Genomic DNA, 21,022 nt, shown 5'->3' with positions numbered 1-21,022 from the left:
GCATCCGATCATGTCAGTTTTTAGCCAAGCCGTACAGGCAGATGTTTCCATCCCCATGTCGTCATTGGTCATTTACTTACTAGCCTCCCTGAAGTGGGATCTGCACTGAAGGGCGCACGAGCTCCAGTTCAACTCTCGTCTGGCTGGGAGGAGGACTTAATTCCAATCGGTCCGAAGCTGAAGCGCGCTGAAGATGTGAAGTGTGAACTCGGTTCGCTTGCTTACTCTAAAATAATTAGTCGGCCGGAACACCGATGACCAAATACTCTTGCAAAATCAAATGCATTCTGTGGCATCCTATCTAGTAATTGTTTGTGCGCGACAGTGATTGTGTGATCATGATGACAGCAGTGCTGTCTACATCCGGGCAACAATGCCTTCACTCCATTATTGTTACTTCTGTCTGAAACTGGTTAGTCTTATTAAATATTAAGCTGGAAGCAAGATGTCTAACCAAGGAGTTCGGCGAAATGGTCCGGTTAAACTGCGTTTAACAGGTAAGACCCAAAATGTTGAATGTTGTCCCTCCACAAATGTGTCTACTTAGCGCGACCTAGCTACTATAGCTAGTTATGTTTATTGTGTGTCGCTAGCCCAGCTAACGACGTTAGTTTGTAGGACAAACGTGTGTTCGAAAGGGTGCTTGCTGTGGTTTAAAAGTTTGGGCGCACTTTATTTCGAGTAGGGCACGTTATGTATGTGACAAATTAAACAAACTAAGCTAAACTACACAGTAGCTAGATAACTTGGTAACGTTTCTGAAATGATTTATAACGCCTGCTAAATTAAATAGCTAGCTTGTTAACGTTGGCTTCTAACGTTAGCTAACCAGCTAATTTGACGTTAGCACAGGCAAAACAGAAGTAATCCACCTGGGATTACTGTTAGTAGCTAGCTGGCTAACTAAATAGTAACATCACTTGTTTAATCATTCTAGATAAGAAATAGTTGGTGTTAGCTGAAATTCAATTACGTCCACAAATTTGTGTAAGAACACTGTTAGGATAGATTATCCTCTTTCATTTTTAAACTATGCATATACCATAGTGATGTCCATGTGGGTAACTAACATTCTCATTATTTGCCATAAGTGTCACTGTCCCACATGACTTATTTGTAGTGCTATTAATCTAGCTAATAAAACAATGCCATTTCTACTACACAATCTGTATAATTGAAGCATCTAGATGGCGACTAAATGAGCTAGATGGAGAGACTATGGCTGCGTTTACACAGGCAGACCAATCCCAAAGCTGGTGGTTCCTTTTAACATGAGTCTTCAATATTCCTCGTTAAGAAGCTTTAGGTTGTAGATATTATAGGACTATTTCTCTCCATTTGTATTTCATATACCTTTGACTATTGGATGTTCTTATAGGCACTATAGTATTGCCAGCCTAATCTTGGGAGTTGATAGGCTTGAAGTCATAAACAGCGCAATGCTTGAAGCACAGCGAAGAGCTGCTGGGAAATGCAGGAAAGTGCTGTTTGAATGAATGCTTACGAGCCTGCTGCTGCCTACCACCACTGGTATATCAAATCATAGACTTAATTATAATAAACACGCAGTTTCTTTCAGTGAAATACGGAACCGTTCTGTATTTTATCGAACGGGCGGCAACCCTAAATCAAAATATTGCTGTTACATTGCGCAACTGTCAAATTATGGCAAATTAATTACAGTCTTTGTTAGGAAGAAATGGTCTTCACACAGTTCGCAATGAGCTAGGTGGCCCAAACTGCTGCATATACCCTAACTCTACTTGCAAAGAACGAAAAAGAAGTGACACAATTTCCCTAGGTAAAAGAAATTCGTGTTAGCAGGCAACTAAATATGTAGGTTAATGTGCTTGTGTATTGATTTTAAGAAAGGCATTGATGTTTATGGTTAGGTACACATTGGTGCAACGACGGTGCTTTTTTCGTGAATGCGCATGTTAAATCATCACCCGTTTGGTGAAGTAGGCTGTGATTCGATGATAAACAGGCACTGCATTGATTATATGCAACACGGGACAAGCTAGATAAACTAGTAATATCATCAACCATGTGTAGTTAACTAGTGATTATGTTAAGATTGATTTTTTTATAAGTTAAGTTTAATGCTAGCTAGCAACTTACCTTGGCTCCTTGCTCCACTCGTATAACAGGTGGTCAGTCTGCCACGCAGTCTCCTCGTGGAGTGCAATGTAATCGGCGTCCAAAAATGCCGATTACCGATTGTTATGAACACTTGAAATCGTCCCTAATTAATCGGACATGCCGTTACATATCGGGATTTTATTTGACGATATATCGTTTGGACAATATCGCAATATTATTTTTGCGCTAGTTGGCTGTACCTTCACCAAAACTCATATTTTTCCTTCATAGCTTGTTCTCCATCTGTCAAATATTGTATATACTAAATCATCACTATTTGGGCATGATAAGATGACATGATTGTGAAAATCTAATGTGTTTACTTACTGATAGGTGAGTTTGTATAAGTAATGAAGGTCTGAGCATGAGTTGTGAATTGATAATAGCAGCTTGTTGACTTTGACACATTGCTGTTGATGAGTTTGTTATTGGGTAAACCCTGAATGATGAGTTGTTACATGTGAGCAGTCTTGTCGCTGTTTGCGTTCCTCTGAGCTTCTCCTTGCTGACATACCCCCATCCATTCGAACCAGATGTTGCAGACGGTTGCCAGCTTTTAAACTGGAAAAATATGGCAAGCAAGCCGCTAAAACTAACACTTGTGGTGAGAATTGCCCCTTGAATACACAAGACAGGTTTCCATTAGGCTCTACAGCTGATCACTCTTAAATTATGTCACACAAACATGGTTAATGGCACAATACATGATCCGGTAAGTAATAAATTACAGCGTTAAAATATGGCTCAATGCGGAGCACCTTATCTGATCAGCTCTAAATTGTATTACTCAAACATGGTTCATGACCAAATGGTATCCATTCCAAACAGCCATAAATTTGTCAGGACACAGCACATGCTAACTTATGTCTCCCATAAAGTCATTTGAACAAAGAAGCTGTGGAAGGGAGAAGTGATCCCTCCATTTTAACACTGAGGCCTCTGATCCCCAGCTGTTTGTAGCCGAGAGCTGAATTTGCCTCACCCACCAACAGATTTGAACAGCACAGACATTGATTAAGAGATCTCCATAGCATCAGTAAAATGAAACGCTTAGCAATAGGTTCTAAAAAAAAATATAAGGGCCATCTGTTCTTAGTTTTATTGTCTGACCCTTTGTTAGTTGATTCAACTCTTTGTTTAGCATGCATATTACTCTTCTGGGTTTTGCCATGTACAGGAAAGAGGGAAGAGCTGACTATGGGATTGTCTAGCATTCTCCACAAAAGCATCCCCCTTTCTTTCTTTCTGTGAGTCACTCAGTCCTGTTCTTTCCGACTGTAAACTGCTCCCCTCCCAGTCCTAAGCGCGTGTCACCCCCACCCTCAGTGAGAGAGAAAGCTGTCGTGTGGTGCTGGGTTTCTCTGACTCAGTCAGTGGTTTTGGATCTTTCTTTTGACTGGGAACCAGCTACTATTGAGGACAGCATTGAACAAAGCTGCAGCTTTGTCAGGTTTACCTATTGAAATGTCTACATTTTATTTAGTCGATTATAGTTGCTAGCTACCTCGCTGGGATCTTATAAAATGGGCTGTTGAAAGAACACAGATGCACTTGTCTCATTTAAATCAAAGCAGCCCCAAAAAAAATCTTGTGACAATAGATTGCGAGACTAAACATTCTCTCGCTGTACAATTCTGATGAAGGATCCATTCTCTGTAGTCCTTAGTCTGCCTATTGGGTTAACATGTTAGGTAGTGGGGGGGAAACTTGCAGCTGGGCACAGATGGTGCTACAGAGGCACAGCACTTAATGATCAAGAGTTCTAAATGTGTGCCGAGTCTGCCTGGTGTGTTCATGTGACTCAGGCCGTTTTACAGAGTGCCTGTATGGAAGTGATTTTCGTCATCTGGGTGTTCAGATGGGATACATCGTAAATACACAATGATTAGGTACATGTGGGGAACTGTTGACTTTGCTACTCCATTGCAGAACAGTTCCACATTTTGCTTAAAGAAAAGGAAAACAAAATAATAGCAATTATTGCGCGTCATTTGTAAATGTTTTCCTTCCCCCGCTGAGGGCCCTTCAATAATTGCAATTTTTCCATAAATTAATTGACTGGGGTTGGCTTTCCTGTTGGTTCAGCTGCTCTTCAACGAGGACGAAGGCTTCTGCGGTCACACTCACAAACCGCTGCCAGCAATAGAGGCGGAGTGGGCAGCATCGGAGAGGAAGCTCTTTACAGATGAACACTTGTCCAAATGTCACCCCTGACAGGTGGGGAGCAGACGAGAAACTCCCTTTGAGGTTCATAGTAATAATAAAGTGAAGAATTGCAGTCCTATTACGCAGTAGGACTGTCTGTTGGTCCTCATGTTTTGCACAGATTGCTGGGGGGATTATGAGGCCTGTCCTCTCTACAGTGCAATGTGTTTGAGCAATCAGTCAGTGGTGGACCTTAGGAGAGTGGTGCTCCCAGCTAGGCCGAGCATAGGGTGGCCCAATCAGACAGAGCTTTATTATCTTCAGTGGTGGATTGTTTTCCCAACTTCAGAGTTCTTTATTGAACTTAATGCTGGCTTAGGTTGGTTTGTGTGCTTATCTCACTGACTCAATACATTCCATTCAAGTCGGGTTACTGGATTATAGTTTCCTTGTCTGATTTAGAAACTAAATGCACAGACCACCTCACATTCCCCTTTCTATAGACAGGTGGTTTGTTTACCAAACGAACTGATGCGTGCACAACTTTGGGGCAGCACAGATGGGGTTGGCTTACAAAGGATTATTGACATGTAAACCATATTTCATCTTAATGTTTATTGAGAACATAAATACATTTGCCCAATAAACACTGGTGTCTCTCAAAAGCATCATTAGTTGTTGATTAGCTAGCTAGCGAATTTTAGCCATGTTGGCATAGCCATGACATAAGTCAAAACACCGCAAAACAAGACAACTAGCTGAAACAGCCACCTATGATTCCCCACAGCTACAACAATGGCAAGAAGCTGCCATCTGACCATTCAGAATCATAACACAGCCTTTTGCCTCTTAGATGTGAGTGCATCATTGTTTTGACGTTGTCAACCAACCCGTCTGTCTATACTCCGCTCTGTCTTGCCTCTGTAGTCTATGTTCTTTGTGAAACCAGAGGGCATCCAATGATAAGCAGGTGCTGAGCGTGAGTATCAGTCGACAGAACATCTGCAGCCAGCCCCTCTCTGATGAGTGCTCTCCAGGCAGCGGCTGACATTATTTACAAGCGCCCCTCCACCTTACTGTCTGACAGAGGAAACACTGTCCTTCAAAGGCCTGATGTGTTAACCTGGCAGAGCCGGTTATTGGGTCAGAATTGGTTTAGCGGTGAGGGGGAGCTCTAGTGAGAATGAATCTGATGCTTGTCTGCAGGCTCCTCATATCACTGCTGCCTGAACTCCATTATTTTCCTCCCTATGCTCATTCGCGCTCTTTTCTCAAACGCTGCCTTTGAAGTGAGAAATGTCACTTTGGGGTATTTTTTCACTATGATTCACTTTAGATGCCCTTGTTGTTTTTCAGTTAAATAGTACAGGGAAAGTATTGGGTACTTAGAAATGGGTTGTGTTCGGTCTCACTCCCTTGACCAATGTAGGCTAGTCGTAATATCTAGTGTCTTAAAGGGATAATGCGAGATTATGGAAATACATTTTTAAAAAGTATGTCTGCGTGCAATATGAAGGAAGTTCGAGGTAGTTTCGCGAGCTGATGCTAACTAGCGTTATATGTTGTATAGCTGCAGTGAAATGTGTTGTTTTACAGGGTCAGCCATAGTTATATGGTGCCTCTGGAGCAAATTAGGGGTAAGTGCCTTGCTCAAGGGCAAATCTCTCTCTCCCTCTCTCTATATATATAATATATATATCTTTCTCACAGGATGTTGGTTGCACTTTAATTGGGGAGGACAGGCTTGTGGTAATGGCTGGAGCTGAATGATACCATTCCATTAGCTCCATTCTGGCCATTATTATGAGCCGTCCTCCCCTCAGCAGCCTCCTGTGATATATATATACACTGCTCAAAAAAATAAAGGGAACACTTAAACAACACAATGTAACTCCAAGTAAATCACACTTCTGTGAAATCAAACTGTCCACTTAGGAAGCAACACTGATTGACAATAAATTTCACATGCTGTTGTGCAAATGGAATAGACAACAGGTGGAAATTATAGGCAATTAGCAAGACACCCCCAATAAAGGAGTGGTTCTGCAGGTGGTGACCACAGACCACTTCTCAGTTCCTATGCTTCCTGGCTGATGTTTTGGTCACTTTTGAATGCTGGCGGTGCTTTCACTCTAGTGGTAGCATGAGACGGAGTCTACAACCCACACAAGTGGCTCAGGTAGTGCAGCTCATCCAGGATGGCACATCAATGCGAGCTGTGGCAAGAAGGTTTGCTGTGTCTGTCAGCGTAGTGTCCAGAGCATGGAGGTGCTACCAGGAGACAGGCCAGTACATCAGGAGACGTGGAGGAGGCCGTAGGAGGGCAACAACCCAGCATCAGGACCGCTACCTCCGCCTTTGTGCAAGGAGGAGCACTGCCAGAGCCCTGCAAAATGACCTCCAGCAGGCCACAAATGTGCATGTGTCTGCTCAAACGGTCAGAAACAGACTCCATGAGGGTGGTATGAGGGCCCGACGTCCACAGGTGGGGGTTGTGCTTACAGCCCAACACCGTGCAGGACGTTTGGCATTTGCCAGAGAACACCAAGATTGGCAAATTCGCCACTGGCGCCCTGTGCTCTTCACAGATGAAAGCAGGTTCACACTGAGCACATGTGACAGACGTGACAGAGTCTGGAGACGCTGTGGAGAACGTTCTGCTGCCTGCAACATCCTCCAGCATGACCGGTTTGGCGGTGGGTCAGTCGTGGGGTGGCATTTCTTTGGGGGGCTGCACAGCCCTCCATGTGCTCGCCAGAGGTAGCCTGACTGCCATTAGGTACCGAGATGAGATCCTCAGACCCCTTGTGAGACCATATGCTGGTGCGGTTGGCCCTGGGTTCCTCCTAATGCAAGACAATGCTAGACCTCATGTGGCTGCAGTGTGTCAGCAGTTCCTGCAAGAGGAAGGCATTGATGCTATGGACCGCCCGTTCCCCAGACCTGAATCCAATTGAGCACATCTGGAACATCATGTCTCGCTCCATCCACCAACGCCACGTTGCACCACAGACTGTCCAGGAGTTGGCGGATGCTTTAGTCCAGGTCTGGGAGGAGACCATCCGCCACCTCATCAGGAGCATGCCCAGGCGTTGTAGGGAGGTCATACAGGCACGTGGAGGCCACACACACTATTGAGCCTCGTTTTGACTTGTTTTAAGGACATTACATCAAAGTTGGATCAGCCTATAGTGTGGTTTTCCACTTTAATTTTGAGTGTGACTCCAAATCCAGACCTCCATGGGTTGATAAATTTGATTTCCATTGATCATTTTTGTGTGATTTTGTTGTCAGCACATTCAACTATGTAAAGAAAAAAGTATTTAATAAGAATATTTTATTCATTCAGATCTAGGATGTGTTATTTTAGTGTTCCCTTTATTTTTTTGAGCAGTGTATATAACTCAGCAAAAAAAGAAACGTCCCTTTTTCACGACCCTGTCTTTCAAAGATAATTAGTAAAAATCCAAATAAATTCACAGATCTTCATTGTAAAGCGTTTAAACACTGTTTCCCATGCTTGTTCAATGAACCATAAACAATTAATGCACCTGTGGAACGGTTATTAAGACACTAACAGCTTACAGACGGTAGGCAATTAAGGTCACAGTTATGAAAACTTAGGACAATGAAGAGGCCTTTCTACTGACTCTGAAAAACACCAAAAGAAAGACACCCAGGGTCCCTGCACATCTGCGTGAACGTGCTTTAGGCATGCTGCAAGGAGGCATTAGGACTGCAGATGTGGCCAGGGCAATAAATTGCAATGTCCGTACTGTGAGACGCCTAAGACCGCGCTACAACGAGACAGGACGGACAGCTGATCGTCCTCGCAGTGGCAGAACACGTGTAACAACACCTGCACAGGATCGGTACATCCAAACATCACACCTGCGGGACAGGTACAGGATGGCAACAACAACTGCCCGAGTTATAGCAGGAATGTACAATCCCTCCATCAGTGCTCAGATTGTCCGCAATAGGCTGAGAGGCTGGACTGAGGGCTTGTAGGCCTGTTGTAAGGCAGGTCCTCATCAGACATCACTGGCAACAACGTCGCCTATGGGCACAAACCGTCGCTGGACCATACAGGACTGGCAAAAAGTTATCTTCACTGACGAGTCGCGGTTTTGTCTCGCCAGGGTTGATGGTCGGATTCACGTTTATCGTCGAAGGAACACCGAGGCCTGTACTCTGGAGCGGGATCGTTTTGGAGGTGGAGGGTTGTCACGGTCTGGGGCGGTGTGTCACAGCATCATCGTACTGAGCTTGTTGTTATTGCAGGCAATCTCAACGCTGTGCGTTACAGGGAAGACATCCTCCTCCCTCATGTGGTACCTTTCCTGCAGGCTCATCCTGACATGACCCTCCAGCATGACAATGCCACCAGCCATACTGCTCGTTCTGGGCGTGATTTCCTGCAAGACAGGAATGTCAGTGTTCTGCCATGGCCAGCGAAGAGCCCGGGTCTCAATCCCATTGAGTTTGTCTGGGAACTGTTGGATCGAAGGGTGAGTGCTAGGGCCATTCCCCCCAGAAATGTCCGGGAACTTGCAGGTGCCTTGGTGGAAGAGTGGGGTAACATCTCACAGCAAGAACTGGCAAATCTGGTGCAGTCCATGAGGAGGAGATGCACTGCAGTACTTAATGCAGCTGGTGGCCACACCAGATACTGACTGTTACTTTTGATTTTGACCCCGCCTTTGTTCAGGGACACATTATTCAATTTCTGTTCGTCACATGTCTGTGGAACTTTTTCAGTCTATGTTTCAGTTGAATCTTATGTTCATACAAATATTTACACGTTAAGTTTGCTGAAAATAAGCGCAGTTGACAGTGAGAGAGTGTTTCTTTTTTTTCTGAGTTTGTGTGTGTGTGTGTGTGTTTTTTGGGGTTAATTTTCGGGATGGAAAGACACTTTCAGTGTAAACTTTAATGACTTAAACCAAATATAAAGTATGTAGAAAAGATAATGGACCTATATATTTTTTCATAATTTAATCTTTGAACTAACAATCACCAAAATAAAAGGTCAACGGTCAGGGAGAATTGAAAATTCCAAAAGAAATGAATATAGCAGTATATATTGTAGTATGTTTGAGTAAAAGAGCACAGCATTAGCCGTGGCAAAATGTATAGATTTGCAGGAAATTTGCTAAAATTTGCAAAAATGTATCTCAACTACATGGATTTAGTTTTTTTTAATTGCAGGAAATTGGCTTAAAAGTTTTAATCTTCTCTACACCAGCAAGATGGGGGGCCTCTATTTCGTTTTTTAAATTGCTCAGCCGACCGCGCACCCTGCCACGCCCACCACCTAAGCCTTTTTTTGATCCAGAAAAAAAGCTTTACTTCAGACATGTCTATGAATCCACACAAGACAAGACTGCTGCGTGGCAGGTAGCCTAGTGCGTTGGACTTGTAACCAAAAGGTTGCAAGTTCGAATCCCCATGCTGACAAGGTAAAAAAATCTGTCGTTCTGCCACTGAAACACTGTTCCTAGGCCGTCATTGAAAATAAGAATTTGTTCTTAACTGACTTGCCTAGTTAAATAAAGGTAAAATAAATAAATATGAATCCACACAGTGTAACAGGTCATGTACAGTAGCAGTCTTTAGAACAGGACAGAGGGGCCTGTAGCATGGCCAAGTGCCTTAAGTCAGACACTCAGCCCTCCTCATCTCTGTTGTTTAGTCTGACCTTGCCAGACCAGACCTTCCTCCCACTAACACAGGAGCAAAGGTACACATGACCCCATTATTCTTCATCACTTAGGCTATGCTCCATCACTCAGGGTTCCACTTTGCTGGGGATCCCTGGGTACTGTACTCTTGAACGGTTTTTACTAAGTTAATTTTGTGATCAGTTTTACTTGTTTGTGATTCTTGTTTTCTTTTTCTGTGGTTCGGGGAGGTAATGGTTTGCTCAGGTGAGTTTTACTAGATTAGATTAGAGGTCGACCGATTTATGATTTTTCAACGCCGATACCGATAACTGGAGGATCAAAAAAAGCTTATACCGATTAATCGGACAATTTTTATATATATATTTGTAATAAATTACAATTACAACAATACTAAATAAACAATGAACACTTTTATTTTAACTTAATATAATACATAAATAAAATCAATTTAGTCTCAAATAAATAATGAAACATGCTCAATAATGCAAAAACACAGTGTTGGAGAAGAAAGTAAAAGTGCAATATGTGCCATGTAAAAAAGCTAACGTTTAAGTTCCTTGCTCAGAACATGAGAACATATGAAAGCTGGTGGTTCAATATTCCCAGTTCTTCAATATTCCCAGTTTTAGGTTGTAGTTATAGGAATTATGACGTGTCAACTATTTCTCTCTATACCGTTTGTATTTCATATACCTTTGACTATTGGATGTTCTTATAGGCACTTTAGTATTGCCAGCCTAATCTCGGGAGTTGATAGGCTTGAAGTCATAAACAGCGCTGTGCTTCAAGCATTGCTAAGAGCTGCTGTTTGAATGAATTCTTACGAGCATGCTGCTGCCTACCACCGCTCAGTCAGGCTGCTCTATCAAATATCAAATCATATACTTAATTATAATATAATAAACATGCAGAAATACGAGCCTTTGGTCATTAATATGGTCAAATCCGGAAACTATCATTCCGAAAACAAAACGTTTATTCTTTCACTGAAATACGGAACCGTTCCATATTTTATCGAACGGGTGGCAACCCTAAGTCTAAATATTGCTGTTACATTGCACAACCTTCAATGTTATGTCATAATTATGTACAATTCTGGCAAATTAATTACGGTCTTTGTTAGGAAGAAATGGCTTTTCAACAGTTCGCAACGAGCCAGGCGGCCCAAACTGCTGTATATACCCTGACTCTGTTTGCACTGAACCCAAGAGAAGTGACACAATTTCCTCCCTAGTTAATATTGCCTGCTAACATGAATTTCTTTTAACTACGTGTGCAGGTTTAAAAATATATAATTGTGTATTGATTTTAAGAAAGGCATTGATGTTTATGGTTAGGTACATTACTGCAACTATTGTGCTTTTTTTGCAAATGCGCTTTTGTTAAATCATCACCCGTTTGGCGAAGTTGAAGTAGGCTGTGATTCGATGATAAATTAACAGGCACCGCATTGATTATATGCAATGCAGAACAAGATAGATAAACTAGTAATATCATAAACCATGTGTAGTTAACTAGTGATTGTGAAGATTGATAGTTTTTTTATAAGATAAGTTTAATGCTAGCTAGCAACTTACCTTGGCTCCTTACAGCCACAAGGTCCTTTTGATGCTTCGCTCGCATAACAGGTGGTCAGCCTGCTACGCAGTCTCCTCGTGGATTGCAATGTAATCGGCCATAATTGGCATCCAAAAAGGCCGATTACCGATTGTTATGAAAACTTGAAATCGTCCCTAATTAAATTGGTCAACCTCTACACTAGATATCCAGACTTGTTTCCGTTTCCAGGAAAAGGTGGTGGGGTACCTAGAATGTTCCTGGGCTCTGCTGTAAACCTGGATTGATGTGATTAACCCATACCTCTCTAACCTTGAGCAGATAGAGGTCTCTAAGTCACCAGTGTTATGGGATGCTTGGTGTGAAAACCCGCAAGGCACTCACAGCTGACACAAAGTATCTGTCTGTGCCCAGCCTGCCGTTGAGCCCTTGGTCCTCTGAGGAGATAGATCACGAGATGTTTATATTCACACCAGCTCACATTTCAAATGGCATTTCCACTAAAGTTGAACAAATATGCCAAGGCTTCCTGTAAATTATTTTTGCATGTGAGCAAAGAGAATTACTGTTTTAAAATGTCTATTTCTGAAGAGTGTCATGTCCGGTAGTTGGCTAGTTAGAAAGTCACCTAACATTATGCCCCTTCTCCTTTTTAAATAGAATTACACTTAATTCAGCAAGTATTTTTTGCTGTTTGACTGTCTTAAGGACGGCCAGGTATCCTTCTTTTAAAATGGCTGCATACAAGGTCTCGTTGAGAGGACCCAGTTAACTCTGTTATTACAGGGACTACTCTCAACATGATTGCACAGCCTTCAACTCATTCCATAGTCCTAGAGTTATCGGGACTCTCCAGAATGAGGTCTGTAAACTTATCCTTGTAGAAAGAAGAGGGACTCTCAATGTCAGATTTCGGGCTTTTTAACTTTTTTAACTCGCCTTGTTTGCGAGATTGACCCAGTTATTGTGTAACTGTCTCCTTAATAAGTTGTGGCTTGCTAGGTGGAAAATCATTATGAAAGTACCTTCCCCATCCAGGACCGCTCCATTAAAACAATCACAACAATAGCCCGATGATTCATTTTGATTTAGCTGGATCAGAGGCCGCAGACACTCCAGCCAGTCAAGTCTAGAGTATGAGGTCAAGGTTTCAATGTGCATTATCATTCAGATGGGATGTGTAATTACAGCCCTGGTCTGACTCGTCAGGGGAGGGGCCACAGGTGACTAAAGTGTAATGCACTAGGCTACATCTTACACCCCAAAAAGTTCAAGGAGCTTTTAAACGTGGCTGTCATATAAGTGGCCATAACCCTTTTCAAAGTGAGAGCAAGAAATAAGATCTCAAAGTTTTGACCGTGCCTCCTTATTAACCCCATCTCCCTGCACACTAATCAGAGCTGCCCAGACTTGGAATGATCTCATTATAGCAGCATGGCACAACTCTGCCCACATCCCTCAATTGCTAAAGCTGGGACAGACATGACACAATGGTGCGTAGACACGTGTTACACACTTCAAAACACCCAGTAAAAGCTGTTTATGGTAGACACCTGCACATTATGCCATTCGCTCATGGTTTTTAATCATGGAGCTCAATGACTGTCAGCTGCACATACAGTGAGCTCCAGAAGTATTGGGGCAGTGACATTTTTTGTTGTTTTGGCGCTGTACTCCAACACTTTGGATTTGAAATGATACAATGACTGTGAGGTTAAAGTGCAGACTGTCAGCTTTAATTTGAGGGTATGTTCATCCATATCGAGTGAACCATTTAGAGATTACAGCACTTTTTGTACATTTTAAGGGACCGAAAGTATTGGGACAAATTCACTTATGTATATTAAAGTAGTAATAATGTAAGTATTTGGTCCCATATTCATAGCACACAGTGACTACATCAAGTTTGTGACTACAGATTTGTTGGAGACATTTGCTGTTTGTTTTGGTTGTGTTTCAGATTATTTTGTGCCTAATATAAATGTATGGTGAATAATGTATTGTGTCATTTTGGAGTCACTTTTATTGTATATAAGAATGTTTCTAAACACTTACATTAATATGGATGATACAATGATTACTAGGGATGCGGTGATATTTTTTGCCAATACCGATATCCAATATTTTCCTTGCCAAAAAACCCGATACCGATAACCAATATCTTACATTTTAGCGGTCTTTAAGCATTCTTGTATAGTTAACACACACACACAGACGCAGCGGTCTAAGGCACTGCATCTCAGTGCAAGAGGCGTCACCACAGTCCCTGGTTCGAATCCAGGCTGTATCACATCCAGCCGTGATTGGGAGTCTCATAGGGCGGCGCACAATTGGCCCAGCGTCGTCCAGGTTTGGCCGGGGTAGGCCGTCATTGTAAATAAGAATTTGTTCTTAACTGACTTGCCTATTTTTAAATATAGGTTACACACACACCACACCACACTGACCAAAACGTTATTTGTTTGCATTTACATATGTCCCCATTACCAGAAAAACAATCAAAACCTATTTCTTTCACTCACTTGCTGTGCTGTTTCGTTATTAATTTTTCAGTCTTTTCATTCTCAACCAGGATTTCATCATACATGTCAAGCAGTGAAGTTTCAGCTCTGTCTGTCCGTGGCCTCTCTTCTTCGGTACGCACTGTTACTGTGTCCGTTTCCATCGTGTCCAGCTGTGTATGTAACATTTCATGTAAACCCTCTTCTGTGTAGCGCTGTATTTTATAGGTATGCACGTCAGATTTTGCACATCGGCATTAAACTAGACATCGGGCCGATGTTGGCATTTTTAGCTAATATCGTCCGATTCCGATATGCTCACTGATATATTGTGCATCCCTAATGATTACGGATAATCCGGAATGAATCGTGAGTAATGATGAGTGAGAACGTTAGACGCACAAATATCATACCCCCCAAAAAGAACTAACCTCCCCAGTTATTGTAATGGGGAGAGGTTAACATGACTTAGGGGTATGATATTTGTGCGTCTAACTTTCTCACTCATCACTATTCATGATATGTTCAGGATTAGTCATGGTAGCATCCACATTATTCTTATTTTCAATACAAGTGACACCAAAATGACACAATACATTATTTAGCATTCATCTAAATTGGCGACAAAATAATTTGAAACTCAACCAAAACGAACCGTAAATGCATCTGACAAATGTGTAGAGTCCCAAGCTTTATGTAGTCACTGTGCTATGAATATGGGACCAAATACTTATCTTTTTACTATTTTACTACACACGTGAATACCTTTGGTCCCCTAAAATGTGGGGTATGTGTACAAAAAGTTATGTCATTTCTCAACAGTTCACCCAATATGGATGAAAATACCCTCAAATTAAAGCTGACAGTCTGCACCTCAGTCATTGTATCATTTCAAATCCAAAGGGCTGGAGTACAGGCCAAAACAACAAAGAATGCGTCACTATCCCAATACTTTTGGAGTTCACTGTACCTAATGTTGACAATCAAGGATGACTGGGTCCCCCAAGAATGCATATAAACAGATACACATGTTGTGTGACTAGCCTACATGTTGTGTGTGTGGACTACATTGTCTCTTTTACTTTGAAAACATTATGCCCAAATCATTGGCGGTACATAGGGCCTAGGTTACCCTCTTGTTGTGTCTTCACCTATAGGCTGTCAAGGTTAAGGGATGGAGCACATTCATTGTATTACGTTGCTGTTCAGGTGAAAAGAAGAATCAGAGTCTACTCGAGGCAGTGTGATGGTTGGCATGGCCCAAATCGTGGCTTGCTCATGATGTAACCCTCCTCTCAAACAGAGTTGTGAAATCATTTTATGAAACAAACTCACAGGGAGGAAAATGAAGGGAGCAGCAGTATTTCTCTGCTCCAGGCCGTGGCGGACCTCCATGCCTGTTAAACAGGTTAGTAATATCCCTCTCTCCTCTGTAGCTCTACCCCGGCATCTCCTCCATTAGTCTACATCAGAAAGTGCAGAGGAGCCAAAGAGCTTTAGAGAGCCATGCAGCCACTCTAAACTGCCCAGTCCCAGCCAACAGTGGTGCAAGCTGGCAGAAGCTGAGTGCTCACTGTTTTGACTCCTCACTAAGCATCAGTGCTGTGGAAGACTTTACTCGACTGGATGACTTCCTCTCAGGCACATTGTATCACTCAGTGGAAAAAACACATGTAGGCCTACTTACGCAGGGGTACCAAAAATACAGCAAAAAAAACATGGGGATGAGTTCCTTCTTTTTGGTTCTCAAAATAGTTGGTGTGGACTCCTTATGCAATTACACAAGGCCTCGTGGAGGAAAGGGTGATGTAAGATGGATGACATGTTCTCACACCAAGAATGTCGTCAGCACTTTTGTTTGCATGGTCAGACATGTTTAGCAGTGAAAGGTTGCTTTACTGACTCTGTGTGACTCTTGTCTCTCCCGAGTGGAGCAGCGGTCTAAGGCACTGCATCTCAGTGCAGTCCCTGGTTCGAATCCAGGCTGTATTACATCCGGCCGTGATTGGGAGTCCCATAGGGCGGCGCACAATTACCCCAGCGTTGTCTGGGTTTGGCCGGGGTAGGCCGTCATTGTAAATAAGAATTGGTTCTTATCTGACTTGCCTAGTTAAATAAAGGTGAAATATATTTTTTAAATAGCGCTTCCCTCATGGTCTTCATCAGGAGAATGGTTCAGTTTGGCAACAATGAATGCCACCTTCCCCCTGGTGGACATTCTCTACAGTCCAACCAGACATCATGTCACCTGGCTGTACAGGTTCTTAGTTTGAGCACATCAGATCATGTACAGTTCTGTCGTCACTTTTCAACACTGGTGTGTTAAGTATGATAATGAGAGGTTTCTTGGAGCACATCTCTGATGGTTGACATTTATGTTTTTTCTCTTTTTGTATGTGGAACATTTTGAGTCCTCTGTAATTCCAACATGCGTTGTCATTTTACAGTGACTGTGTGACAGATGTGCCTGATGTCAGCTCCACTGTCCATCAGTGTGTAATAGTAGTCCTGGGGATCCAATTCAGCTGTATTTTTTTTGTGGCTGTAATGTACATCACAGCAGGTTTTCTCCCACCTTCCTCTCCATTCCCTAGTTGTTGCAGGGCTCTACACTGACATTTTTTATAAGGAGCACGTGTGAAAAATGTAGGCACACGCAAATAAATTTAGGAGCACAATGACAAATATTTGAGATATTAAAGCTAGAACCCTTAATTTATCTAGGCGCACTTCTAGAGTGTGGGAGATGAAGCATGTCTTTGAATGCTCCTATGATTTTGAGCCTAGTGAAAATATGTTTTCTTAAAAGCCTGCTCTCTGTTTTCCTTATGATCTGAAGTGACAGGTGAGATGATGAGATCTTGGTGGTGTTTTTTTTTCCCACATCTAATTTTAAAGATTTTCCTGGCAGCCTCTTCCCTGATCACTCAGCTCCTACCTAGACTCTTAATATCAGCATTTATTTGCCCAGCAGAAGTCTTATCAGATTAGCATATTTACATAAGTGGATTTCCTAAAATGTAAAAAATGCCTTGGATGGATATTTATATTTTCTACCAGTCCATTGGCCCAACCACATTTCCACACTTGCGCTCTGAAGAGTTGGGTTTGATGAAATTCTACTCTGCACTCCCCCACTAACCCCCACCCTGCCCAACTAGGCTACATTCAGGTCTACAGTTAAGTCGTGTGGCAAGGTCTTTAAAAAACAACCCACTTTTGTCCGGAGCAGAGCTGAGTGCACACATAGAGAGGAGAGTCCTGCCCAGCGGCAAACCTACGGGACTGTCCCACTACGCAGGGCTTTCTGGAGCGTGTGGCACGCTCATGTTAGCACAGCCAGCCCAGGCAGACATACCATGACACACAACACATAGGCCATATAAATGATCTACCCTCATTTAAAGTCTACGACTACCCTATAGAATGTCCATGAGGACTTTATTGTACTGTCTCGATTCTCTTTGAACCCGTGTGTGTGTGTGTGTGTGTGTGTGTGTGTGTGTGTGTGTGTGTGTGTGTGTGTGTGTGTGTGTGTGTGTGTGTGTGTGAATCATGTTGTCATGTCACTGTTCCTCTGTGGAGAGGCAATGGAAGCCCCAGCCCAGATAAGACTCACATTCTCTTGGAATGAGAGCCTAGGCCCGGATTTGAGAACCCACCAGCGCCTAATGGGCTGGCTGGAAGCAGAGGGATATTCGCCCTCAAGAGTGGGGAAACCAGGAGATGGATCAGGCTGCAGAAGGAAGCGGATTGGTGATTACAGATTAGGACCTGGTCCACCTCCAACACTTGTTAATCCGAACTCTTTCCCTCTCCTTCCTTCCATCTTTCTTCTCTCTTTTTTTAAGGCGCAGTGAAAGAAGGAGTGGTTGGGGGAAAAGGAAGCCTTTTGTTTACAGAAGAACAATGCTGCGAATGAGAGCTCTCAGTCCTGGAGTCAAAACAGGGCTAGAGACAGGCAGGCAGGCAGGGGATAGGGGGGGAGGGGGGCTTTCCAGGGAGATGTCAGACTGTCTGGTGGATTGGGTCAGGGCACTGGACTAGGAGAACCAGGTGGAGGGGAAGGGTGGTGCAGGGGTTAGCAGCAGCAGCACTATTGTTTTGGGTGACGCAATTATGATTTCACACCGAAAGAGGTTGATTTTGACATGTCCCTCTTTTTCTTTTGTTAAATTCCAGACCTGATTTTGACTTTGGACAGGCTGGTAATGTTGGGTTTTTGTAAGGCAGTTCTCTTTTCCCACACCCCCACTTCCTCCTCCTCCACAGGCACTCCAGTGTGATGGTTAACCACAGAGCTGTACACCAGGGCAGCACTGTGAATCCCCCTTTTTCCCCACAGCATCCATTTCCCATGTTCCATTCCACTGGGTTATCATTCGAGTGGTAGAGTTTGAGTGTGTGTTTGAGAGAGAGAGCGGGAGATGTGTGGGATCCAGCTGAAGTGCCTCCATTTTGTTTTGGCTAGTGATTGTTTGCTCATTCAGTGTGTCATGTGACCTCTCCCTCCCCAGGTGGCCTGAGTGGTGGGGTGCATTGAGTCCCCGGACACTGGGTCTCTTTGTGTCCAGCCCTGGGAGAGACTCACCCACTTCTCTTTCTCTATAGGTGGAACTTTAACTTTACCCCCAAGGTCTCTGCCTGCCTCTAACCTATCTGTTCATTGATTTTGACCGAGAAGACCAGGAAGTTGTGGTGTTTGCTGACACCCCCCCCCCCCCCCCCCCCCTTTGGGGAAACTACCTAGTTTGGTCTGTGATTTGGAAACCTATGATGTAACCCACTGACTGACTGTCCGACAAAAGGAGGACACACAACTCCTCTGCTTCCTATGCTGGAATGCCGGTTATGTTCCAGTTTAGTCATTAGATATGTTCCACTTGTTTGTTCCTGTCGGTGCCAACGACTCAAGGCTTGTAGGAGGACATTAAGTGATACCACATCTTTAACAGGATATTAAGAGATGAGGCTTCATGGGTCATAAGAGGGAAGTGTGTGTGGGTGGGTTTCTGAATGTGTGTCCAGCTGCAGCTTCAAATTCCTCTCCAGCTGTTTGGTTGTGAGCCATTTAGATAAGAATGTGGAGTAAATGTAGAATGTGTTAGCCTAAAAGGCTTTTGTCATTTATCAGAGTTGCATGTGATCCCGGTTCCCTATGAAGGCTGTGTGGACAGCCTGGTGATGGAGGGAAGGGCGCGCGGCGTGGTTATCGTTAGCATTCAAGCTGTGATATACAGCAGCTATTACTCACTTTGTCACCCCCACAGATACCTTAGTTGACTGATGTTGCAGCGCCGCGCCTGGTACAAGGCTGACACCATTGAATAACAGTACACTACAAGTCTACTCTGTCCACCCTGTCATATCCACACTCAACTCATTCCACTGCTATTCAACAATTAGGAATGCCTCAGCCCGCCTGTATTATAGTGTGTGTTTGTTTGTGTGTGGTATTCTTCTCCATTACTGTATTCATAGTTTTAAATGTCAACACTCATTAGCCTACTCCTCTCCTGTTGTGAGCAGCTCAATTGTGCTGTCCTTCCTCCCTGTCAGTCACACTGCAGTCGTTGGGTCTTTGAGCTGGCGGCAGCGCGACCAGAATGAGAAACACAGACAGACAGAGAGACCCTTCTCTCAGCCTTGACTCGATACCGCCGTCGCTATGGCGACTGAGGATTTAAGATGCGCCAGGATGCAGAGGGTTACGTGATGTTTTTCCGGAGTGTTTAGTAGGGGTAGACAGGGTGAGAAATTTTTGGAAAATTCGTTTTGCACCAGGGGTGGATTTTGGACATGGCTGATATTGTTCCTTCCGCATGGTCATGGCTAGAAGGGAAACTGCTTTTGTCAAATGAACGTCAAAAGTAGAAAAGTTTTTCTTACCTTAACCTAATTCTCCTAACCTTCTGTGTAAGTTCTCTTAACCTGTTAGGAAAAATATGACAAAAGCTGTATCCCATCTAGTCAAAACCCTTCCACATGGGTAATAAGGCGGAATTGGTTAGAATTGTCACTTTTTTTGTACAATTTTTGATTCTCCAGCTAGCTCTCTACCAATCAAACCCTTCACCCTTATTCACTTTGGCAAGTACATTACTCGATACATTACTCGATCGCAACTCCTTGAGAACATAATTTTGTTAAAAGTGGACATGGGAAATAAATTATGTGATTCTAACTAACCAAAATAATGTTTTTTACATTTCTACATTTTTTCCCAGGATTGTGAGTGTAGCGCTTTTTCTGTCTGTGTGTGCAAGTGCCCATGATGTTGCATTCTCTATATGTATGTGTGTGTCAAATCAAATTTAATTGGTCACATACAAATATTTAGCAGATATAATTGCTGGTGTAGCGAAATGCTTGAAATGTGTGTGTGTGGCCATGTTTATGTGCCTGGATGGAGAGAGCTATATATTTGTCAGTGTGTGAGTATGAGAAAGTGCGCCCGGCGTGACCAATAAAAATAGATTTACGATGCCGCCCTGTAGGTGCAAGCTGGCCGGTTTCATTTTCTTAGGGAAGGCTCCTGTCTTCAGGACAGACTATAAACCCATACATTTAAAGAATTCTGTGTGCTGGCAGGAAATGGGGACAATCATTTAAATTTATGTCATTAAAAAAAGCTATCGTGATAGAAAGTAGATTAGTAGGTGTTCCATAGGTTGGATCACATGGCTAATATATTTCTGTCAGCGATATGGTGTTTGCTATGTTTCTTCAGTGGCTTATGGACCGTTTAATGCAATATTCTGTGTTGGTGAGATGGGATGTGCAACCATTCTCTTTCTCCAGGGTGGTTCTCTGACTGTCCCCCCACAGTTCTCTTCCTTGCTCAACATTCAGATCCTTCATCAGTTATTTTCTATTTAGAAACTACTTGTAAATACACTACGTCACCAAAAGTATCTTCTTCAAATTAGTGTATTCTGCTGTTTCAGCCACACCGTTGCTGACAGGTGTACAAAATCAAGCACACAGACA

At 43.1% G+C, this 21,022-nt stretch overlaps 1 protein-coding gene across 2 annotated transcripts in view; it reads left to right on the top strand.

Moving 5' to 3' along the window:
* Positions 1 to 132: 132 nt before the first annotated feature.
* LOC120034150 (E3 ubiquitin-protein ligase SMURF2) overlaps positions 133 to 21,022 on the top strand; it is a 54,774-nt gene continuing 33,884 nt past the window's right edge. For both annotated transcript variants that reach the window (XM_038980596.1, XM_038980598.1), the window contains exon 1: positions 133 to 497. In XM_038980596.1, the coding sequence (XP_038836524.1) occupies positions 446 to 497 (52 nt within the window). In that variant the 5' untranslated portion in view covers positions 133 to 445. The remainder of the gene's footprint in view (positions 498 to 21,022) is intronic.

Source organism: Salvelinus namaycush, chromosome 41, assembly GCF_016432855.1.
Source record: "Salvelinus namaycush isolate Seneca chromosome 41, SaNama_1.0, whole genome shotgun sequence".
Taxonomy (NCBI): Eukaryota; Metazoa; Chordata; class Actinopteri; order Salmoniformes; family Salmonidae; genus Salvelinus; species Salvelinus namaycush.
This window is presented reverse-complemented; position numbering and strand designations above follow the sequence as displayed.